Below are 26,230 nucleotides of genomic sequence, written 5' to 3'. Positions count from 1 at the left end.
TTTAATCTTATTGTTACCATTACTTATACACTAACCACATGTAAATGCGCACAATCTATCTAAACTTATGGGGAGAAATAGATTATAAATAATGGTGCCCGTAGCATGACATGAGTGGTTCATGATAGCATTGATGGTATTTAAAGTGTGGGACAGTGGCCTTTGTTTTGTTTTATTTATTATACCCACCCACCATCCTCTGTTCCTATTCTACTGTGGGGTCTTGATGTTGACTCAAAAATGTGAAAATCTATAAGTTTGATCTTTAAAAGAACAAAAAATAACGATTCGATGTCTCATTTATTTCTTCGAACAACATTTATAGCAATAGAATTAAACCTTTTTGTGAATGATGGATATCCTCATTACAATTAACTACTATTATATCATATAAATATTGTAAATAATAACGTAAGATTGATATAAATATTACATGAATGCTTGAATATGATAAATTTATATGATTATTGTAATTTTTTAAAATATTATTATAAAACCAAAAACATTAATATAAAATTAACAAGTGGAGTATTTAAATTCGACGTAATAAAATTTTTGACTACATGATTAAATTAACAAGTTGTAATCTTAATAATTTACAGAGATTTGAACAACTCCCAAACTCAGCTCTAGCGCTGCTACATAGAGATCTAGATGCATTATTCTTTACTACTACTTAGGAATTTAGTTGGTTTATAATTACTAGTACAAAAAAAAAGTACATTACACTTCTTAAGAGAGGACCCAATTTTAACCTTTAAAAATAATATTGTTGAAAAATATAACCTTAACCCCTAACGCCATTAATAATAAGGTAGAGAAAATAGGATCTAAACCCTAAATCAGTCAACTCAAAATCAGTTTATTACGATGAAAACCACTATTTTTACGTAATCACTGCCAAACAATTTATCCACTATTCTCATTGAAAAGCATGTGGATTTTTTTATCTATAGGTGGAACTAAGGTACCTTTTGAAGAAATTATGTAATCTTAAATTAATAAAATAACAAAATTGCACTTTCACTCCTTTAAAATTTTATAATTCAATTTTAATCCATACTAAAACTTCTCCTATGTGGTTAAAGATGGTGACATATGCATGATATGGTTGATTGGAAACACAATTTTGAGCGTCAGAAATGTTGGTTAGAAGAAAGCAAAACATCTCTTTTCTGGGCCTGGCTTCGTTGAAAATGTGAGCTGTAGCCCAACAGCAAATTGGAGCCTTGTTGGTTATGGGCTTTTGTCATTGTTTCATACACTTAAATGTGTAAATAAGACATCAACTCAAATTGAGTTTAAGTTAATTCAATAATTATTGATTTAATTTCAAGCTCAAGTAGTTTAAGCGGCCAGTCTAGCTGAATTTAAGCTTAGTAATATTCGCCTCGAATGGCTCACGAGCCTTATCATTTTTTTATTTTAATATATATTTTAAATATTTTATATTATTAAATTATATTGTTTTTCTTTAATATATGGGAAAATATATGGTACACTCTACAAACAAAGTTAGGGGTTGACAAGTGTCTTATAGTGAAAAATTTTTAAGGTTGTTTGTGAGAAAAAAAGAAGAAGAGTACTTCTAGTGTACCAAATACTAACTCATAATATATATTATTAACTTAAGCTTAATTATCAAGTCAAGCTTGATCTCAAACTTAAACACATACGACCTTGATCGAGATCGAGTTCAAGCTTGAGCGCAAATTTAAGTAGCTCAATTTTATCTCAAAACAAACCTAAATTTTAAAATAAATGTTCATCAAATTCGAATTTATTGTTATTTAAACTCGACTTAACTCAAGATGAAAAATATTGAGACAAGTAAATTTTTTTTTTTGAAGAAAAACAAAATAAATTGCCTGAGAAATGAGAATGGTATTTGTTTTATGAATGAAATGAGAATGAAATGTTGGAGGCATAAATGATGTGAGGTAGCATAATGGTAATTAAGATACCAACATTAGTACTAATTCAAAAGTAAAGGAAAAGAATAAATCGAACTTGATTAGGGTTCGAGCAACCAAATTGAGAAGAACTCAATTCGAATAGAAGTGCGTGGATTCTTTATGAAATCAAAATTTAAAAATTATGATTCTTCGAATAGAATAGAATAGAATTTTTATTTAATTTATAATTATTATAAAATCTTTACAATATAAATTTAAATGCTTTATATATATAATAGTAAAAATAATTTAAATTTTTTATATGATTTTTTTATTAACTTTTACTTGAAAAGTTGATTTTAGAAATATTTATAAAAGAATTCATTAAAATTTACTAAATAAAATTAAAAAAACTATAAAAAAAATTTATTTGATAAAAGGTAAGTGAAAATCTTAAACCAAAATTAATATGAAAAAGCCGAAATTTGAAACTAAATTATCGTGAAAAGTTTTAGGCCCATTAAAAAATATGAGCTTTAGCTCAACATTTAAGGCTCGACTTTAGGTGAATCTGACTCATTTTGTATTTTTGTAATATAATGTAATGTTTTTGTTTTTGTTTTTGTTTATGTAATTTATATAACATAGTTAAATATTTAATAAGTGTTCAATCATACCTAGACGAAGATAAGTGGCAACTCCAATTTGCTTAATAAAAAATAGTGTTGCAAAATTAAAATTTATTTATTTTTGTCAAATTAATTGTTAATTAAAAATGATTTTGATAATATATAATTTAAAAGTGGACTTTTAAATCTAAAAAGTAGAGGATTAAATTCACGAAAGTAAAAATAGGACTAAATCTCAAATGTACGAAATGTAGAGATTTAGAGTCATGGTTGTTTGAATTGGATCGAACCAGTCACAGTATCTGTTCGAAGAAAGGCATTAGACTAGTTGACTTGTGAATCGATATGAACCGATTAAACTAAGCTAAAAAAACCAATGGGACAAATTTTTTTATGATTTTTTTAATAAAACTATATGAACCGTGGCCTAACCAGTTCGGCCACCGATTCAATTCTGAAAATCTTACTTAGAGTATATTTTAATTTTAAAAATTTTTATCTGTATTTTAAAACAAATAAATATTCAACCTAACATAAAAGCATACTATCAAATAGAACATTAATATTAAACCATATTATTATAAATATAACATTAATATTTTTTTCTTTAGAATAAATAGAACATTAGTCTTAAAGCATATATATATATATATATATATATATATATATAAAAGGCACCAATTAACAAATATTGTAAATAAACTTACATAGTCATCTTAAAAATTGTGAGTAATCTAACCCAGTTGATTTCATTTTCTCTCATTTAAAATTTTATATTGTAAAAATAAATATTATATATTTAAAATAATAATATTATAAATTATTTTTATTTATTTAAAAATCAGTATTTTTAAAAATATTTATAGAAAAATTTAAAACTTAATCATATATTACCCAAAGCCATAAATAAAATTTATTTTTATTAAAACAAATGTAAAAACTCGAACCCAAAATTAATATAAAAATTAACAACCAAATTAAAACTGTTAAAACCCTAAATCAGAAAAGGAAAGCTTCTTTTCATTCTCATTTCCTCACTGAACTTGAAGCATAAACAAACTCACCAGCAAAATTAAAATATACTCTAAAGGAAACCAATTTTCCTTCCTCGGATTCTTTTCTCCTCTTGATCAGAGTCCTAACCGGTACGTTTTTCCTTTTTATTTTTTTTTTCTCTTTTAAATGCTTAAATAAGAATAAAAGAATATTTAATAACAATCATGATAAGACTAAGGTTCGATTTACCCATCTTTGTTGTTGTTTTTTTTTTTTTTTTAATAAAAGTGAGATGTGTGGGATGGATGATAACATGAAATTGTCTACATTAGCGGCATTGACGATCGTTTTTCTTGGGTTTTATGGCATTTTCGGCAGTTTAATGCACTATATGCTTCCTAGAAAGAGAGCAGGTGAAGGAGAGGTTGTAGAAGGAGAGTCTGAAAATGATAATAACAACATAAACGACGTCACTGTCTCACCGCCAACCAAGAAGCATCGCATTTCCACCACTGCTGCCGCCGATTTGACTGCTGATAACAAAAGCGTAACCACAGGGGACAATAGCAGTAACTACAGTAACACTTGCGTGATTGAGCCATCGGTCATGGCTCCCAGAGATGCCAATCACAATGATATAGATGAGGATCTGCACAGCCGACAACTTGCTGTGTATGGCCGCGAGACAATGCGACGCCTTTTTGCCTCCAATATCCTCATCTCGGGGATGCAAGGCCTCGGTGCTGAAATTGGTATCCATTTTTCTACGTTATTTATTATAATAATTATTATTAGGGTAAATTATAAAAGAATCATTTAGGTATGAATTTTAATCACTAAATTTTAATTTATTTTGAAATAATCATTAATCATTAATATTATCAGTTTATGATATTTTGATCACTGCGCCATCATCCAATGTTAAAATCAACCATATATTTTTTAATCACCATGTCATTTTTAATTTAATATTAAAATAGTAATATTTTGTGAGGCTCGCTAATACTTAAAATATATATTATTTTTTTTCTTCCTTTCTTTTCGGTTTCTTTTCTTCCTCTCCAATTCAAATGTTGCATCAACTCTCCGAGACTAAAAGCCAGATCCAAAATCCGGCCAACTCTGGTGTCGGGTCACCGCGTTGGTTGTCATCGCCGGTGGCCGGCGGAGCCCAAACTTCACTTTCAAATTCGTTTCTCATGCTCTTTCCGAATCTATTTTCCGTTTCTTCAAAATTATCATCGATTTTCGTAGATCTAAAACCAAAGTTGCGGCCTAGGTTTTCCGATCCCCTTCCCGATCATCGGATCAGCTTCCGTTTTCTATATGTTGTTTATCTACTCTTAAGCTTCAATTTCACTGTTGGGATCTGCGAATGGAGCACCAAAGCCTCATCAGGCTTTTCCTCTCCACAATCCAAATTCATGGGTTTGGGCGTTTGTTGCTGTTTACGTCTGGTTTTTGTTTTCAGTGGTTTGGGGTTTTTGGTTCGTGAGTTGAAGATGATAATGGTGAAAGTTCATGGGTGAGATGAAGATGGTGATGAAGGAACAGATAAAGAAAAAAGAAAGGAAAGAATAAGAAACGTGAAAAAGGAAGGAAGAATAAAAAAAGAATAAAAAGAAAAAAAAGTAAAAGAAAATTTTAAAAAGCGTTAAAAATTAAAATATATATCACATAAAGGCAAAATTTATGCGTTCCGTAATATTTTTAACGGTGGTTAACGAGACAATGTGTGAGGAGTTTATAATCTTCAGTGCAGGACTGTACATAATTTGATTTGAATGTCATGTGAAGCTAATGATTTCCAATTTCATTTTGGCTTTCTGTAGCAAAGAATCTAATACTTGCTGGTGTTAAGTCCGTGACCTTGCATGATGAAGGAGTGGTGGAGATGTGGGATTTGTCCAGTAGTTTTGTTTTCTCTGAGAATGATGTTGGTAAGAATAGAGCACTTGCTTCGCTTCAAAAGTTGCAGGAGCTAAACAATGCTGTCGTCATTTCCACCTTAACGACCACTTTGACCAAGCAAAAACTTTCTGATTTCCAGGTACTTCAATTTATTCACTCATTTATCTAATTCTTTGCCCATGTTTAGGGTTTTTTGTTTAAATTGTATTTCTAACGTTGAAGGACTCATTTGAGTACCAAAAAAAGAAAAAAAATCAAAGTTTTAGTTGGTTTTTTTTTTGAAACTTCTGGGAGCTTTAATACCCTTTAACCTAATTCTATCCATGTCTAATAATTAATAATGTACCATATTAAAATAGTTACTTTTGTTTGCCTCATATTACATTTTAGTCATTTATGTTTGAAATGTTACGTTTTAATCACTTACGTTATCGTGTTCTAACATTTTAGTTCTTGAGACATCAATTGTCATTAACGTGTAACGGTGGTGAAATGATGATTTAACATGTCATGCTAGCTTACCCTTATATTGTTAACAACAATTAATGACTCGATGATTAAAATGTTACAAATCAATAATATAAGTGATTAAAACATAACATTTTAAATATAAACGACTAAACGTAACATGAGGTAAACAAAAGTGATTACTTTGACAGTTTACCCTTATTAATAAATAAAATAAAATAATGTAATAGTAAAGTAGGAAAGGTCTTGCGTCATTCTCCTTGGCTTTGAAAACAAGGAAACTTTCACTGGGCATAAATTTTGTGATCAATTATTTGCGGCTCTTCTTCTGCAATCCAGGTAGTTTCACCAAAATCTCGTATCTTGATTACCCTTCTAAGCCTAAACTTATTTAACATCCAACTAATCTCCAATAACCCCTGGGTTTTAGCCTTAGGAACTTGTAGCACCTTATTTGAAACTTCAATATCATCTGTGGTGATGCTACTTTCAACAATAGTGATGGTAAAAACTATTTTCGTTTCTTAGGTGGAGCATAGTCAAATATTCTTGTTGATTATTGGTTAGCATAGAACCAAGTAGAGGAAAACTCAGAAACTAGCTAAGATTCCTGTGAAAGTTGTTTACTAACTAACGAGTTTCAGAAATGCTGCTTCCTAGGAACTAGTGCGTGGGTCTTGAAACATTGAAGCACATCTTGTTCCTCCAGAAACCACTATAACTAACGAGTTTCAGAAACTTAGCAAGTAGTCCGAAATGCTGCTTCATCTTCACACTATTGTTTGTCTTCAACTTTCATGGTTTTTCTTGAGTTCAACACTGACTTCTCTTGCTAGAATTTGATTCAATTGTAGAAACTCAATCAGTTACATTTACTATATCCAAAAATAAATAAATAAATAAATTCACCCCTGGCATTTACCTGCTCGAACGAAAATGAGAAAGTGAACGGCATAATTGCAAAGGAAAGAGTAAAAAGAAAAAAATTATATAGGCTGGATTTTAGTTTGCGGGTAAAGTAGTAATTTAATATTATAAATATGTTATAAATGAAAAACTCCATTAGGCTCACAAGTTGCTCCTATCAAAATTAAAATACTTAAATTCAAGTCTTTCAATAGCTTGAGCTCGATTGAATTATTGAATCAAATTTGAACTTTTTTTCGAATTGAACTTAAATAGTTTACAAACATTAATGTTTCGCCACAACTCCTGTTTGGAAGAATAAGATTTAACCCTTGTTTGACTTATTGGTCATGGATGTTCGTCTTACCGTCCATGCGGTGGGTTCAAGTTGTAGAGATTGATTGCTTGTAAAATAAATAAAAAAACCCTACGATTTCACCTCTATTTATGATTGATTATTCATGGCTTCCTCCACTTTCTCTCGTCTTATGTTTTTAATTTCTTTATTTTTTCAGCACATATGTCATCTTGTGTTCTATTGGTTTTTTTTTTCTAACTGGTGCAGGCTGTTGTATTCACTGATATAAGTCTTGAAAAATCCCTCGAGTATAATGACTATTGCCATAATCATCAGCCTCCAATTTCCTTTATCAAGACTGAAGTTAGAGGCCTTTTTGGTACTGTCTTTTGCGACTTTGGTCCTAAGTTTACTGTTTTTGATGTTGATGGAGAGGAACCACACACGGGTATAATTGCATCCATCAGCAATGACAACCCTGCCCTAGTATCATGTGTCGATGATGAAAGGCTTGAGTTTGAGGATGGGGATCTTGTTGTGTTCTCTGAAATTCAGGGTATGAAAGAACTCAATGATGGAAAGCCACGGAAGATTAAAAGTGTGAGGCCATACTCGTTTACTCTTGAGGAGGACACCACAAATTTTGGTACATATGTTAAAGGTGGCATTGTCACTCAGGTGAAACAACCCAAGGTGTTGAATTTTAAGCCATTGAGAGCAGCTCTTAAAGACCCTGGTGATTTTCTTCTGAGTGATTTCTCGAAGTTTGACCGCCCTCCTCTCCTGCACATTGCGTTTCAAGCACTGAATAGGTTTATTTGTGAATTTGGCCGCTTTCCTGTTGCTAGATCGGAAGAAGATGCACAGAAGTTTATATCTATTGCTGGTAACATCAATGAATGCCTTGGGGAGGGTGGAGTGGAAGATATCAACCCAAAACTTCTGACGCATTTTGCCTTTGGTGCCAGAGCAGTACTGAATCCCATGGCTGCCATGTTTGGAGGAATTGTGGGACAAGAGGTAGTCAAAGCATGTTCTGGAAAATTTCATCCACTTTTTCAGGTTGGCCGGAACTACTCTATTCCATATGTTTTTCTCATAGTTACGCAAGTATGTTAGATGGTATCTATCTACACATGCATTTAGGGATGCCAATGCTTAGATAGTTAACACCTTCTAATTATGCTATTGGGACTTCATTTCTATTAGTAACAAATGCATGAACTCGTTTGAACTTTTAGGCACTTCTTAACTAAATTAATCTGTCAAACTAAGCAAATTTGTTTTTGTAAGAATTAGGAGACTTTGTTAAATAGGTGATAGTTTGTGCAACTTAATTCGTGATACTTTGACAACTGATATATAATTCTAGTTGCTTTTGAACTTGATTTTTAGTGGAAATTTAACCATAAATCATTTGTTTTCAACAGTTCTTCTATTTTGACTCAGTGGAGTCTCTCCCTGTTGAACCTTTGGACCCCATTGATTTTAAACCATTGAATAGCCGTTATGATGCACAGATATCAGTCTTTGGCTCCAAACTTCAGAAGAATCTGGAGGACGCAAAAGTGTTTATAGTTGGATCTGGGGCCTTAGGCTGTGAGTTCCTGAAAAATGTGGCATTGATGGGTGTTTCATGTGGTAGTCAGGGCAAGCTAACAATCACTGATGATGATGTAATTGAGAAGAGCAACCTTAGCAGGCAGTTTTTGTTCCGGGATTGGAACATCGGCCAAGCTAAATCTACTGTTGCTGCTTCTGCTGCTGTATCTATAAATCCTCAGCTTAAAATTGAAGCTTTGCAAAATCGTGTGGGTCCTGAAACTGAGTGTGTGTTTAATGACGACTTCTGGGAGAACCTAACAGTGGTCATCAATGCATTGGATAATGTCAATGCTAGGTTGTATGTTGATCAGAGGTGCTTGTATTTCCAGAAACCACTTCTTGAGTCAGGAACTCTTGGTGCTAAATGCAACACCCAGATGGTGATTCCTCATCTAACTGAGAACTATGGAGCCTCAAGAGACCCAACCGAGAAACAGGCTCCAATGTGCACGGTGCACTCATTTCCACACAACATTGACCATTGTTTGACTTGGGCTCGATCTGAGTTTGAGGGCTTGCTTGAGAAAACTCCTGCTGAAGTGAATGCTTATCTTTCCAATCCATCTGAATATGCTACCGCAATGAGAAATGCTGCTGATGCTCAAGCTAAGGATAACTTAGAGCGCATCCTTCAGTGCCTTGAGCAGGAAAAATGTGAGACATTCCAGGATTGTGTTACTTGGGCTCGCCTAAGGTAGTACTAGAATTCTTTGTTTGCATCATTTTCTTGTAGGACCTTTTGATTGATATTATGTTACTTTTGAACTTAGATTTGAAGACTATTTTGTTAACCGGGTGAAGCAGTTAACATTTACATTTCCTGAAGATGCCACAACCAGTACTGGGGCTCCCTTCTGGTCTGCTCCAAAGCGATTCCCACGTCCTCTTCAATTTTCAACTACTGATCCTAGCCATCTTCAATTTATTATGGCTGCATCTATACTTAGAGCTGAAACATTTGGGATCCCAGTCCTGACTGGGTCAAAATACTAAGATGTTGGCCAAGGCAGTTGAGAAGGTAATAGTCCCAGATTTCCAACCGAAGGAAGGAGTCAAAATTGAGACAGATGAGAAGGCTACTAGTCTTTCCACTGGTTCTGTGGATGATGCAGCCGTTATTAATGAGTTACTCTTCAAATTAGAGCGTTGTAGGAACAATTTGCCTTCAGGATTCAGGATGAAACCAATTCAATTTGAAAAGGTTTGATTACATCTTCTCCGGTGATAACTTGTAACGATATCTTTTTGTGCTATCCTTATTTATCTCTAGAAACCTATAATCAACTTTTGATGGAAGTTAATGCTAATGTAATCTCATGAATTCTAGGATGATGATACAAACTATCACATGGATCTTATAGCTGGGCTTGCCAACATGAGGGCAAGGAACTATAGTATTCCCGAGGTGGATAAGCTAAAGGCAAAGTTTATTGCTGGAAGAATCATTCCAGCAATTGCCACTTCAACAGCTATGGCTACTGGCCTTGTCTGCCTTGAACTATACAAGGTTCTTGATGGAGCACATAAAGTGGAGGACTATCGAAATACATTTGCAAACTTAGCACTGCCTTTGTTCTCTATGGCTGAGCCAGTCCCGCCCAAGGTCATGAAGCACCGTGACATGAGCTGGACTGTGTGGGACAGATGGATCTTGAGTGGTAATCCCACAGTGAGGGAACTCATCCAGTGGCTCAAAGATAAGGGCTTGAATGCTTACAGCATATCTTATGGAAGTTGCCTGCTCTTCAACAACATGTTTCCGAGACATAAAGAGCGATTGGATAAGAAGGTGGTAGATGTGGCTCGGGAAATAGCCAAGGAAGACTTGCCTCCCTACCGGTCCCACTTGGATGTGGTAGTGGCATGTGAGGATGATGAAGACAATGACATCAACATTCCTCAGATCTCCGTATACTATCGTTGAGGTGTTTTATTCAATCCACCTGATAAACGAGGCTGTGATTTTAGGATGACATTGGCATTCTTCTATTCTGGTGTTATAGCAATGAGCATACAAAAATGGAACATTAACTATATTAACTTCATTGATGAGCATGTGCATGTGGATAATGTTGTATTGTCATACTCTTTCACTTTGTCTCCAAACCATGTGAAATGGTGAAACTTTTCAGAGTCCTCCACTTTGGGATGTTGCTTTTCTGATCTCTAACCTTTTTAACTTTTGGAAACAATTCATTCTGTCCTTCCGAACACGCTTGTCTGTCTGTTCAGGAATTATGGCACTTGGCTGCCTTATCTATGGTCCCAATCTCCACATGTTGGGATCCATCTCCTTTTAATTTATTACTTTCTCTTTCATATCTTAATTAAAATCGATGGCAAAGAGATGTTAGGCTTATTAATACAAGTTTTACTAGCATTTCATTTGATGGTGAAGGGACAAATGTCCATGTTTCATTAATGAGTTTAATGGCTGAACCAAGTTGGTAAGTAAAAACCAAGCTTTAGCTGTTAAGCTGCTGAAGTGAAATTTAAGGCATCAGAAAAATCACCTTCTTTCTGTACAAAAAGAAAGAGAGGTAAGAATACTGAAAAAAAGCTCAAAATTGCTTCCATTTCTGCTTTTGGCTAACAATTTTTAGGCTTTATTGTCGATTTGACCTTTGAATTATACCCATTTTCTCATATTATACTTAAAACTATTGCTCCATTATACTTGAAACTAACATGTTAAAAATCATTGTCAACCAATCAAAACACATCATATGGCAAATGTTAGACTACTGATGTCCCCGTTGACTTGTCAAAAAATTTGAAAAAACTATAAAACAAATATTTAAAATGTAAAAGAAGAATTAAAATTATTTAAAAATTTTAAAAGAATAAATATATATTAGAAACTCTTCAAAGAATTACAAAAATTAAATCAAAGTTAAAACTACAAAGTTATTTAACTAAAAATTTCAACATAATTAGTTAATTCTAAATTCCATTTTTTTCGCCATTGATGATAGCTTACAATGACCTTCGACCACATCAACAACCTCCTATTCATAGTTAAAATCATCTCTTCCAAGCCCTTCGTCAGATCTAGCTTGATGATCTAACGGTGGGTTTTTTATTGTTTCATTTTGTGGGTTTTAATATGGATTTTAGATGTGGGACTGGATTGTATCAATATTTCATCTATTTTATGAACAATCCAGCTTGTATGGATTTCATCCAATCCCAGTAGGCAATTACAGGTAGAAATCAGATACATACTTCTATTTCTTCAAACAAAATCTTTCACTCGGGTCGAGAGAAATGCTTGAGTGAGGGAGTATAGGTTGAGAAACAAATGAGAAATGATTGAGGGTTTGAGACAAAATGTAAGAAATTATACATTTTTAAAATATTTTTTTTTACAGTTTCTATAGTTTTGACAACTTAATTTTATTTTTAATTATTTTTATAAATTTATAATATTTATTTTATAATTTTTTACATTTCTTAAATATTCTTTTACCACATTTTAAATATTTTTAAACAATTTTTATTCAATCAACATCAAGATTGATTAGTCAACATAGTCAAATGCTTATCAATGATACACCCACAATCAACGACCACATTATAGTTAACATTTGACAGATACACCCACAATCAACAACTACATTAGAGTCAACATTTGCCACTCGACATGTTTTGATTGGTTGATGGTTTTTTAACACTTTTAAAGGTGATGACAATTTAGAGGTGATTAATGTCCTTCAAAATAGACATTTGGCAATTTTTTCTTAAGATTATTGAGAAAGATAATTGAATACTATGGAATATGGAGTATTAGACATGTTCCAAAAGATGAACCGGCTGCATAATCAAGATAACTTCTAAAGTGTAAGTATTTGGAGATATAACTAATCAATGGAAAACAGGATTAGGCAGATAAAATTAGTGGTCTTCTACCCCATGGTGGCTTAACTTAATGTATTTGTATTGATTTTTTTTAAAATTTAAGGGTTAAACAATAAATCAAATATTAAAATGGGATATAAAAAAATTTTAAGTATCATCCTTCTAAAGCTGCTTCATTAATAAACCAAGCCCATGCTCTCTCAACTACCATAACTAATAAACCAACTGGCCATCTCTCTTGTCTGCCTCCCCCAATACCAAAGCAAAGCCAAACCAGAAGAAGTGAAAAAAACCCACTCTCCCAAACCCTCCGTAAGCAAAACAAAACAAAGCAACTTCATTTGTTTGATTGTTTGTTGCTCTCATGCTATTTTCTACGTTGAGCTTTTGAAGAGCACAAAAGAAAATCTCATCTTTCAACTTCTATTCAAATGTGGCGACCGTGGGGCAACAAGAAAATGCCATTGCGGATTCATGATACTTCATCTCCTTTCTCCTGCTCTTCTTTCAAAGATATCCAACACCTTTGCACACAGGATTCTTCCGCCTCCTCCAAAAGAAACGCCAATGTCTTCTACCGCGTGCGAATCGCCAACTCCCTCCTCCGTTCATGGGGCCCCGCCCGCACCGGGAAAATCACGGATTCGGTTTCGGATCCTTCCATTTCCATCCCGGGCGCCGAGAAGCGGGTTGTGGTCTATTTCACAAGCCTTCAGGTGGTTCGGTCGACATTCGAGGATTGCAAGACCGTGCGGTCGATCCTCCATGGATTCCGAGTCTCGATCGACGAGAGGGACCTGTCGATGGACTCCAGGTTCTTAAACGAATTGCGTGGGATCCTGGGTCAAAGCAACTTGACTTTGCCGCGGGTTTTCATTGGCGGCAGATACATGGGAGGGGCAGAGGAGATCAAACAGCTCCACGAGATCGGCGAGCTCAAGAAGATCGTCGAAAGACTGCCCGCAGCTGAACCTGGCACTTGTGTCGTCTGCGGCGGTTACAGATTCCTCTTGTGCAACGAATGTAACGGTAGCCGTAAATTGTACACTCAAAAATCTGGGTTCAAGACTTGTACGGCCTGTAATGAAAATGGCCTAATCAGGTGCCCTTCTTGCTCTTGTAATTTTTTTTTTTTTTTGTTGTTAACATAAAAGCAAAAATTTTGGGTTAGTTAATGTAGTTATTATTATTATTTGTCCAAAGTCCAAACAATGAATTCATTGCTTAAGATTGTAAGAGCAGAGAGCTGACCTTTTTTTCCTCTAAAAAGGAAGGAACATAAGAATAGTAGGATTGTAATTGTATTTACAGTTAATGAGTAGAGTTTCTTATGATGATGAACATGTAAATGGTTGAGGTAATTTGGTGTCGTGATTGATGGATATAGTTTGTTGACTAAAATTGCAATCTGCTTTAAAACTTTTGTTTACCACTGATTTCTTCTTGGTTTATGAAGATTACATTTTGTGAACTGAACATGCAACAATAATTCCGATGCTGATCCTGGTATGAGAAACGGAACTTTGGATGTTAGAAACCATACAAATGTAGTAATCAACAGTCATTTTACAAGAAAATGTTTTGGTAAGTCCTCAACAATTCATTACACCACCTGATTAGAATTGTTAGACTTAAGAAATCACTGCACTATTTAAAATTTATATTTTAATTACTCAACTTCATAAAATTATAAAATAATTATGATTTATTTAAAAATTTTATTTAAAATCATTCTACTGTAAAATCTTTAATATACTACTAATGTCACCATTAAATAACTTTTTATCATATATATATATATATATATATATTAGCTGCATACTTTTCAAGTGACTTTTAAATCGAATTAATCTAACCTAGTTTTAGTTGTTTTTAGGAAAATCCTTAGATCTAGTTTAGTACTTGTAGGGAAAATAGGTTTAGTTAATTCATTAAAAGATAAAAAGGCATCCAACACGCTTTTTTTTTTAAAGTCACATGGAAACTACGAGACTAATATATATTATATTACATATGATTGTTGATATCAAGTGTATAATAATGAGGAGATATGGAGGAGAATATGGTGGTGTTAATGAAGGTTGGTTCACCCAATTTGAGGCAGAGAGTCGAAAATTACAAAGAGTGAAAGTGGAGAAAGTATGAAGGTTGAGTGTTGAGGTAAGTTGGTAGAGTGTAGGCAAGTATCTTGGAGAGTCGATCCCCTTGTCATCGTATTAGGGACTATTTATAGGTAAGGTCCTACGTAGGATGACGTTCACGTGTTAGATTTGCAATCAAGTCATAATTGCAAGAGGCATAGGGTGAATGTCTTTGATGAGACAATGATGTTTGTGATGGGACATATGTTGTCATTCGTTTTAATTTGGGGTATTGGAACAATTGAGCTCTCATGGGGTTTTGTGACTAAAAGGATCATGTTCTTAGCAGAAAGTCGGGTGCCTGGAGGAATAGATGGTTAGTTTCTTCGAATGGTGGTTAGTTTCCTCAAAAGGCTACATTCTGTTTGGTCATATAGGGACATATCTTGTCATTCGTTGTGATTTGGAGTACGAAATAGTTAAGCCCGCGTGAGATTTGATGATAAAAAGGATCACATCCTTAACAGAAAGTTGGATGCCTAGAGGAACGGATGGTTAGTTTCCTCGAATGGTTACCTTTTGCCTGCTCAGATGGATAAAACGAGGTGTGAAGCTTCTAGCGACCTTCCAACCTGTAGCAGGTGGAGTACATCCCTCAAGTGGCCTTATGATCAACAAATTGTAAACTTTCAAATAGTTAAGTGATTATTTTATAATTTTTTGAAATTGAGTGACCAAAATATAAAATTACTAATAATTCAATGACATTGGATATAGTTTACCCTGCTAAATTATTAAGCAATTACGAGAGGAAAGTTCAAAACAAAAACAAAATTTGGAGTTTCCTTCGTATCAATTGTGGTGCATTAATTGAATGAATTACAGGTAAGTTTCCTACCCTGTCTCTTATAAAAAGAAATGGTGCCATTAAAGTATCGGTGATGAAAAACATAACATAAACGACAGCAAGTAGAGGCCAGAATTGTAGCCAAATGAGGGTTAGAAGATGCGTACGTAACTCCTCTTCAACGTTGCTTAACCACGTAACAGAGGAGGGAAGTAAAAATTTTCAGAAAACTTGGAAACGTGGAGTAATACACGAAAGGGGTAGGTAATTTTTTTATTCAATTCTTCTACTTCTTATTATTATTCATAATTCCAAAAAATATATTTGCTTTGAAAATTATTAGATGCTTTGTTGATACATGGTATCATCAGAAATGAAAAAGAAGTGGGGAAGAAAAAGATTATTCAGTCGTGTTTGGAATGCACTCTCTCATAGAGTCTTTAAAATTTTATTAGATAGGAAGATTAATGGGATCCAATTTCGAGTCGAATTATTTTTATTATAATTATTAATGTTTAATCATTTCTTCATAATCGGAAAAAAATCATAGGATATAAATAGCAAGATTATAGAACAAGAATCAAAGCTAGAATATAATATATTTTAAGATGGAAGTTGTTGACAACATTTTTTTGACAAAACGGGGTCGACTTGGATTTTGAAAACGAAAACGAAAACGAGAGTCGCCACCAATCTTTTTTCGATGACGTGTGATCAGGCCACCTCGAAGAGTGGCTGTTTTTAATAAACGATTTAATTTTTATTAAAACAACGATTTTGCTCTACAAAATTCAGAAAAATAGGTTCAGGAGCCGGTTACGCACGAGGAAGGATTAGCACCCTCGATACACCCAAAATTGGTACCTAATTGATTACTTAATGTCTTGGTGTCGAAAAATAAAAACTCGAAAAGAATTTAAAAATAAGATCCCTCTTTATATTGCGTTATTTTAAAATTACTCTAATAAATCAAAATGGAAAATGCCTCCTTATCTCGAAGTAACAAGATGTCACATCCAGTAAGTTAGGACACGACACCTCGTATTTTGAGAGTAAGCTTGCCTTTTATTATTTTATTTTTTTATTCAAACCTCATTTGTTATAATTTTAAAAGGATATTCGGTTATTTAGGATCAACGCGAGAAAAATCGAAGCCCAGTAAATTAGGGCACAATTTCTCGAATTTTCTAAATATGGAATATTGCCTTTATTTTCAAAATTTTATGTGTTTGGAAATTTAAAAGGATATTTTGCTATTTGGGTGTAACGAGAAAATTGAGACCTAGTAAGTTAGGGTACAATTTCTCGAATTCCTAAAACGCGAAACATTACCTTGTTTAAAACTTTCTTTTTGAATTCTAATACGAACTAACATGGTACTTGATAGAACGTAGGTATCGCATGGAAGAGAACAGATATTTTCTTCTTAAACATATTGTGTAATACAACACTAATGCAATGATGCAAAATACTTTATGAATGAAATATTTAAACGTAAATAATGGAGTATAATGATGATGGTGTGACAGGTAGTTAAATTGCAACTAGAATAAATGAAGTAACATAAAAATGTAGCACATGAAAATTAGAAAGAATAAAATAATATGAAAAACCTAATAATTAAAACAAATGACAAAATCAACAAAATGTACAAGAAACAAGCACAATAATAAAAGAATAATAGGCAGTGACTAATCTATTTTAAAAGTGATTTTCATTATAAAATGTTGAAGAAATAATAATAAACCGACAAAAAATAGGTGAAGTAAATAAAAATAATAATAAAAAATAAAAAACAGAATCATAAATAAAACTGCCTGGGATCAAATCGTGATCCGCGTAACATTTTAGGGCAGATTTTTAAAGAGAACAAAAAGGAATCGATTGAGGGACTAAAATAAAATACGCACAAAGGCGTGAAATAAGAAGGAATTATTCCCATTTACATGCGACTGCTTTGTTTTTGCAGTCCAGATTGGAACAAGCGCCAAATTATGTGGCCAAAATCGAAAATAATAAAAAGGTCAGATTGCACCTCAGCGCTAGATGGAGGGACCGAATGCGCAAATTACCCATTAGGGCAAAGAGGCGCAGGTTACCCCCCTCAAATGGCGCCGTTTTAATTACTATAAAACTAAAAATTTTTGCTTTTTTCTACTGTTTCATTTGCTGTCAAAGAACACAAAAAAAAATTTAAAATGGAAGTCCCTTTTCTCTGCTAGGGTTCCAGGTCTAGCCTTGGAACCCCGCCGCCGTCCCTCTTCTCCACTTCTCTGATCGCGCCGCCGCGATGGTCGACGGGCAAAGGCGGAAGACGGGGCCTTTAGTCCCTTTTTAAATCCAGTGGGTGACACAAATGATGAGAAGCCAAGAGAGAAAGAGGAGAAATCTAACCATCCCTTTTAGCCCGACCCCGACTACGACGAAGAGACCTCCGTCGACGGAGCCACGCAGCGGCTTCAGGTATTTCCCTTCCCCCTTTATTATTTTCTCTTTTTTGTATTAATATTAAAAGGATTTATAACAGAAAAATGAAAAAAAGAAAAATAAAAAAAAAGATAAAATAAAATAAATAGATCAAAAAAAGTAAGTAACCTGTTCTTTTTTTATTTCCAAATGTTCGTAAAAATCAAAGGAAGGTTACAAAGGTTAGATTTTGGCTTTTATAGCCAGATACAACTGTTCATATCTATTGTTTTTTGTTTTTTTTCTTCTCTCTGCTGCGTGTTTACTGCTCTTTGCAGGTGTTCTGACACGCGTGGAGGGGTGATGGTAGGTGGATCTCAAGCGGTGGCGGCGTGCGCAGAGGCTGGCAGAGGCTTGTGTTGGTGGTGGCGCGCATGGGAGGAGCGGCAGAGGCTAGGGTTCCCCTTGGCTAATAATTTTTAGTTTTAGTTGGGCTAGGGTTTAGTTTTGATTTGGGTTAGGAATCTGGGCTTGTTTTTTGTAATTGGGTTGTTTTGAATATGTTGGGCCCGGGCAGATTTTGGGCTTTACATAAGTAATCATTATTTGAGAGAAACTTTGATTTGGATTTGTGTGAGATAATACACTAACATCATGTTTGGTTGGGTGTATTGGCTATCGGTGGGCCCCACTTAATCCCCCTTTAATCCGTTGCTTGGTTCATGGTATTGCTATTACGGGTCTAATACATTATCGACCTAATCGGTGAAATCCACCGATTTCTAATCCCTCCTTTTGCTCGGTTTAGGTGTCGCTTGATTTACCCTCCTGTTTTACCCTCCCGATCGGCTTCCCTTTGCGTCTTCTGCTCCTTCCTTCTAGCTTCATCAATTTGCTCGGTTCACGATTTGCTCCTCTTTCTTTTCTTTTCTTTTCACCGATTTGCTCGGTTTCTTTTCTTTTGATTTGCAAAGATTTCCCTTCATACCCAATCCCTATTCATTCAAGTTCGAACGTTACCAGAGACCATAAACAACTTCACTTCCTCCAAAAATATTAGCAATTTCTCCCTTCCAATATGAAAACTAATCAAAAGCTCAAGAAATCGATCCAGCGTCATCCAAGGTAACGTAGCGTTTAGATGCCTAATCTATCCTAAATTTTGTTTACGTAATAGAAGAGTCGTGGAATATATATATCTTCATCCGATTTGCTCGGTTTCTTTCCTATATACGCATTGACTAATGCGAGTTACGTATTTCTTTCCATTGTATTTAAGAGTTAAATTGATTAGAGATTCTGAAGCATAGTCAAAATTTTCAATCTTTCTTCTTTTACGTACAGGAGTTCTATGCCTAATAGATTCTGGGCTGTCATTAAGAAATTCGGTTGATTTAAAGGTACGTTTGAGACTTCTGATGTTATGTTTTGTCGTTCCGCTTTACAATTTAATCCTTTTATCAATTCTAATCAAAATTTCTATCAAATAAACCCTCAATTCCATCATTTATTTAACATAAACCTTACTCAAAAATCTATTATCTTTCAAGTTTTCAACTTAAATCCAAGAGTGTTTCACTCTAGGATTCCAAAAACATCAAATTTATGAGAAAATGACTTGATTTAGCTTACCTATTAAACTTCAAGCTTCAAATCCCTAGTTTTCCCTTTTATTTTTCTTTCCCTTTCCTTTCTCCCCTGTTTTCGTCTTTCTCTGTCTTTTTTTTTTCACCTATTCTGTTTCTACTTCTCTTTTTCTATCTTTTATTTAATTAGTTTAATATAATAACAATACAATAATAATATAATATTATTTACTTTATAAGTAAATATGTAATAATTACTAATATATGTATTTCATTTTTCCACATATCTTCATATGCACCATACATTTGTCAACTTTTTTTAAATATAATAATATAATATAATTAATTTAATAATATACTTTATAATTAATTTATATATTTATATAAATAATAATATAAAAATCTAAGATTTTTACAATCTTATGCTGCCTCAACCTCCAAATGTAGCTTAATTGCCCATTTGGTCCCTATTATTTTCCTTTAATTTATTTTAATCTATAATTAAACTTTCACTTCTATTATAATTTAATCATTTTACTAATTACTCTTAATTAAGCTAAATTCACCTATCTAAAACCTAATTAAACACACAACTAGTCTAGTAAATATTTCTAATAATTATTTTCGAACTCAAATTACTAAGACGGAGGCCCGATATTATATTTTTTCGATGCTCGTGAATTTTGGGTCCTTACAGAGAACATGATTGAATAACAATATATATGATGTAAAAGATGAATAACAGTTTAAACTTAAACTAGAGGCAATTTAATAAATAATAGGCAAATACAAACATTGACTTTAATCATATTATACAAGCATCCACATTAAAATTAAGCAACTCATAAATTTATAATCATTCAAAAACTGAAAAGACAATAAGAACAATAAGTAATATGAGTATTTGATACAATTTGGTAATAGAACTAAGGAAAGAAATAAAAGGTTTGAATAAATTTTAATGAAAGATTTAAAAAAAAAACAAAATGAAATAAAAGTGAATAACTTAAAATGAATACCTACATTTTAATTTATATAAATAAAATCTAGTATAAACAATAGTATATACATAATAAAAATATAAAAGTTAAATAAATAGAATAAGATAACAAATTTAAAAGGAATAAGGTTTTCATTCATAAAAATATCCTTTGAAAACAATAATATATTATTAAATATATATGTACGCATAGTAAGAAAAATCTATATTCTATACATATAATAGTATAAAGTATTATTATTAGAAATTACCTTTCTATAAAAATATAAAGTTGATTATATATGTAGAAAACAAATAAATAATAATAATAATACAATAATAAGAATAAGTATGATAATAAAATAACAATACATTTCTTAATAAAAAAAAACTAAATAACAAAAAGGATTAAATCATAAAAAAAAGTTGAATTAACAGGGAACAACTAAGATTAAAGAAAAGTGAGGGACCATACTGCAACGCGCGTATTATATGGGGGCCCGATTGGGAAATATCCCACTTCCCCAAAACGCAGCGTTGCAAGCTGGGTTGAAATGAAACCAAAGCAGAATACGGGGCCAAATTAGAAAAGAAGAAGGCACTTGATTCAAAAACACCAGAAAAGGGAAGGACTGGTCGCGCAAATATCCCTCCCTACGCCAGAACACGCGGATCTAACCGCGTCTGGGTCGGGTCATCGGGTCGCGCCGTTTCAATAATCAGCATAAAAAATAAAAATAAAAAACCTAAGCTAAACCTAATTTGTCATTTGAAACAAAACCTAAGCAAGCTTCTCATCTCTGCGCCGTTTCATGCCTCTAACCTCCATCCAACTTCGATTGCGACGGAGTGGAAGGTAGATCGGCCACCAGGTAAGCTCGTTCTCCTCTCCCTCTCTTTTCCTCTACTTTTTTATAGAATAATTGTTGAATAAATAAATAGAAAAGAATAAACCAAAAAAAGGAACACTGCAATCACCTTTCAAATTTTGCTTTTGTTTTCTCTAAACGTTTTTTTTATTTTTTATTTTCTTGTATTCAATATGCCTCCCCCTTTTACAAATTTCAATCGGCCCTTTTTATAGCCGGATAGAGACAAAGAAATTTTAAAAAATTTTACACTTTCTATTTACTACTAGTATTTGTTGTCAATCCCTCATTGCTGCTCCTTTTTTTACCGTTGTTTGTTTTTGCTGCTCGTTTGTTCGTCTCTTGCAGGTACGGAGAGCAGGGCTGGGAACGTGGCGTGTACGGAGGCAAAGGCGCATGCGTAGGGGCAGAGGCTTGGCACGTGCGAAGGAGTTGGGGCTGCTGCAGTGCTGGGGCTTGCTCGCTGCTAGGGTTTCTGCCATTAGGTTGGGATTTGGGCTGAGTTGGGCCATTAGGTGTTTAGGCTAGAGTTTGGGTTTGTACTGGGCCATTTATAAATGGGCTTGGTTTGTATTTTGGGTCTTGGTATATTTTGGGGTTAGAGTCTGTATTTTTTGGTAAATTGATGTGGGCCAATTGTAAATGGACTGTTTTTGGACTGAATTTTATTTATTATTTTTTCTTGGTTTTTCTGCTTATTCTGAATGGGCCCGGGCAAATTGGGCCTAGGATTGTAATTGTATTTGCACTTTTCTGTCGTATTTGGTGTTGATAGTGTTTATGGATATAGCTTGTTCCCTAAACTTGTAAGTTCCTACTTTAAAACTTTCGCTTACAACTGATTTCGACCATTGGTGTATGGAATTTTGTTGTCAGTCGGCAGATTCTTGACATTCCATTGTCTGAACTGAACACCCAACAACCTTTCCCATGTTGTTGACTCTGGTAAAAAGAAACCAAATTTTGGATGCTTGACAGTGAAGAGATGAAAACTGGTCTTTTTTTTTTCAAAGCATGGCAAGCTGGTTTCGGATTTAATTGCTTTTTTGCTTATGGAAGTGAAATAAAATGGTGGTTTTTTGATACAAGTTAATATCAACTCTGCATTAAAACATCGGCCATTAGGTAAAAAGAACAACATAAACGACAGCAAGTTGAGGCCAGAATTGTAGCCAAATGCGGGTTAGAAGATGCGTAGATAACTAATCTTCAACGCTGTTTGACCATGTAACACCCCATGGCCATGGAAGTGAAAATTTTCGGAAAACTTGTAGGAACCCATAACATAAGACGATCCATTTTTTGTCTTCAATCATGAAACATTGATACCTGCAAATTATTGCTTCTGTATCTGTCATGACAAAAAGGGATGGTAGGTAGGCAATTATCCTGTTACCTAAAGAAATTTCTAAACATAGATCGTGGAAAATTATTTGATGTTTCTTAATGTTTGATCGTTTCTTCATAATCCAAAATAAAAATTCATAGGATATAGCTGGCAAGATTAAAAAACTAGAGTCAAAACTACCATATACTTGATAGGAAAGAGCCAAGGCTTTGGAACCTTTATTCAGTTCAATATTTGGAATATTTTTAAAATATATAGAGTATTTTAATGGTATCAAATGAAAAGTTAACCAAAAATTATATCAATTGGTTATTAATAAATGGTCATAATTATTCGCTGTTTTCCCCTTTTAAGGGTAGGTTTTTATGCGTTACTCACCCGTCCGCCACTAAAAACACCACTTCCCGTCCAACTTGCATGTGTTAAGCATGCCGCCAGCATTCATCCTGAGCCGGGATTGAACTCTCCATGAGATTCATAATTGCATTACTTATAGCTTCTTTGTTCGTAGACAAAGCTAGTTCGGAATTGTTTTTCATTTCAAAGTATAACTTGTATTCATACGCTTCATATTCGCCTAGAGTTTGCTCCTGAAAATATAACCATTCCTACCCCTCACGTCAAAACCACGAGCCTGATATCTATTAAATAATTATATTTATTGCACTATCCATTTGAGTAATTATGTCCTTATAAAGAGACATGAGATTTCTTATGATATTTCATTTGTATGACACACCCAAAAACATACATTATTTAATAATGGAATATTGCATAAATTATTTATAGAAATTGATAAATTTACTCTGTCATTGAACTATTTTCGTCAATACAAAATAAATAGAATCTTGAAAAAATTGACATCGATACACATCTTGAAATATCCATTGATTTCTATTTTATCCTCCCATACCAACACTTATAACAATTGATTATGACGTGAATTAAAAAAATTTCACCATCATTCATTAATTACTATAATCTGTAAATGGGATAGGTTTGCATGATTTCAAACACGTCAATGTTAAGGTCATAATTGATATAATTTCTTTGAAAGGGATTTGGATGTAAAAGGATAAACTAATCCCATTATTTAATTATCATTAGAGGGGAGTTTTGAAAAGTATGATATAATGTAGCTTGTATCACAGGACTTCATTAAAAATTCAATTTTCCTTTTGACTTGAGCTGAACAACATTTGACAGAGACTATATTCCATCACAATATTCTGAATGGGGATCAGATTAAACACACAACGCTACTCTTCCCCAGTAGCTGCCAAAGAAGTGGGAGGAATTTAGAGGGAACTTCAATAGGATGAAGTCTTGAGAAAGTGCCTACCTATAAAAAAACAATGTGCAGAATTTTTATGAATTTTCTTGTCATGGCTATATATAGCAGAGCTTCTTTGTGCAAGGAAGAGAACACCAATCTCATTTTACATTGCTATCCAAGAAGATGCAAATGGAGTTCCACGCTTCTTGGCCAACTTACAATCCAATAGGTTTACCAATTGAAGATGAAGGGTTTGGCTTGGCAGACATGGATGCCCTAGTTAACAGTTTCAAGTTTTCCACTTCATCTGTTTCCATTGAAGATTTCTCAGACATTTCTTCTTCAACTCCATATGGCGATGAAGCCTATAGTTCCCACTTTTTAAGCACTCATTTGCCAGGCATCTTACAATGGGTTAATGAGGGTGATACTCCAAATGACCAGTTTAGTCTTGATGGTGTTGAAAACTACTGTTCGGAACAGATGTTTATGGAAGATGTCAGCTGCCAGAATCTCTCACCAACGTCGGGTGAAGTTTCCATGGATGTCATCCCACTGGTTCAAGCTTACTTGGTTCTGCCTGATGAAAGCATGGAAATTGATAACCAAACATCGATTCTTCATCTATTGAAAGCTTGTGGGGATGCCATGGGGAGCAAACAGATGGAGCTAGCACAAGAAATCATTAGGAGACTAAACGAAAAGGCCTCTCCGACCGGCAAAAGCATCGAACGACTTGCATTTTATTTGACACTATCATTGGACAAGCAAGCTAACTACTTAATGCAAGAAGCAAGCAAAAATTACGATGCAGCCTTCAATGCCTTGTATCAGATCTTCCCCTATGGTAGGTTTGCTCATTTCACTGCCAATTTGGCCATACTGGAATCCATCCCTGCCTATGCTACGGTACTACATATTGTGGATTTCGATATTGGTAAAGGCATACAATGGCCTGCTTTGATCGAAACACTTGGAAGGCAAGGATTAAGAACGTTGCGGCTGACCACAATAAAATGGGAGGAAGAGGATGGCAGTTGCAATGCTACAACTAGCTTCGAGGAGACGAAGAAGCAGCTGTGTAAACATGCAAAGATTGTTGGGCTTAGAATGGAGGTAGAGGAGATGGATATAGAAGGTTTAATGAGCAAGGTTAAAATGGATAACGAGTGGTTAGCATTCAATTGTATGGTTGGGTTACCTCACATGGAAAAACAGAGGAGTGTTAAGCAGGTGGAGGAATTTCTTGCAACAGCAAAGGCATTGCTTAGGAGTGATACAAGTAAAGGCATCATTACTTTGGGAGATGGAATTGGTATCAAAAAATGGACAGATGATACGAGTTTCGATTCATTCTTCGAAGCACAGCTGGTCTACTTCCAGGCCTTGCTTGAGTCCATGGAGCAATTTCAATTCCTAGAGGCAAGAATAGCTATGGAATGTTTGTTTGTGGTACCCCATCTTTGTTCCCTTGTTAATGCTCAACAATGGAAAGAAACTTGCAGTACAGGGTGTTCCCTCACGAAACTCGGCTTGGAACCTCGGAGGATGAGCTGGGAAAACTATTTGGAAGCAGAGGAGCTGGTGAGACAAGCGGAGGGTTCATGTTGGGTGAAAACAGAAGGACAGAATAACAATGAAATGGTGTTGGGTTACATGGGAGCTCCCCTTGTCAGAGTGTCTAGCTGGACATAGTGTAACAATCAGAACACTTGCATAGTATACATCACGTAGTGCAGTACTCAATTCTTTTGTAGTGACAAACTAATCACTATTGTTTTATAAACATTGTGCAGAAAAGTACAGAAAATAAAAAAAAAGTTCATAGATGTATGTTAAAAGTTGCCATGTTCATGGTTACCGACAGATTGAAATTAAATTCCATAGGCTGGGGAATAAAATTCAATGATCAGTTTAAACCCGAATATCTTTTGAGACTGCACAATCTGCTAAACCATACAATATTGCACCATATGGTATATACTAACTTACCTGCAGAGAAAAGGCTGTGAATTTATATCAGCCATGGAGATAGCCAGATAATTATTTGAGAGAATATTTTAACACTAAATAAACTCCTATTAATATTCACAACAAGCCAATTATTATTATTATTATTATAACCTTTCTGGAAAGAGATTTTGGTTCTGAATGAATGATTTAGAGAATAAAATATGGTAATAATGCTGGTAATTATAGAGATGGAGGACACATTGACAGTGACTTCAAATTCTAATCTAGTAACCCACACATCAGCAACAAATCCCTCCAC

At 34.0% G+C, this 26,230-nt stretch overlaps 2 protein-coding genes and 1 pseudogene across 2 annotated transcripts; all 3 read left to right on the top strand.

The window, feature by feature from the left end:
• Positions 1–3,808: 3,808 nt before the first annotated feature.
• LOC128031921 (ubiquitin-activating enzyme E1 1-like) lies at positions 3,809–10,921 on the top strand (annotated as a pseudogene).
• Positions 10,922–12,763: 1,842 nt separating this feature from the next.
• LOC105792436 (uncharacterized protein At5g39865) lies at positions 12,764–13,927 on the top strand. The gene has a single exon (XM_012621014.2). It carries the CDS (start codon positions 12,998–13,000, stop codon positions 13,715–13,717), a length of 720 nt encoding a protein of 239 aa, XP_012476468.2. The 5' UTR covers positions 12,764–12,997; the 3' UTR covers positions 13,718–13,927.
• A 10,041-nt stretch (positions 13,928–23,968) lies between these two features.
• Positions 23,969–25,791, top strand: LOC105793706 (protein NODULATION SIGNALING PATHWAY 2). Its single transcript, XM_012622550.2, has one exon. The coding sequence runs from the start codon at positions 24,142–24,144 to the stop codon at positions 25,651–25,653; it is 1,512 nt and encodes a 503-aa protein (XP_012478004.1). The 5' UTR covers positions 23,969–24,141; the 3' UTR covers positions 25,654–25,791.
• Positions 25,792–26,230: the final 439 nt, after the last annotated feature.

The sequence above is a fragment of the Gossypium raimondii genome, chromosome 8 (assembly GCF_025698545.1).
Source record: "Gossypium raimondii isolate GPD5lz chromosome 8, ASM2569854v1, whole genome shotgun sequence".
NCBI classification, from domain to species: Eukaryota; Viridiplantae; Streptophyta; class Magnoliopsida; order Malvales; family Malvaceae; genus Gossypium; species Gossypium raimondii.
This window is presented reverse-complemented; position numbering and strand designations above follow the sequence as displayed.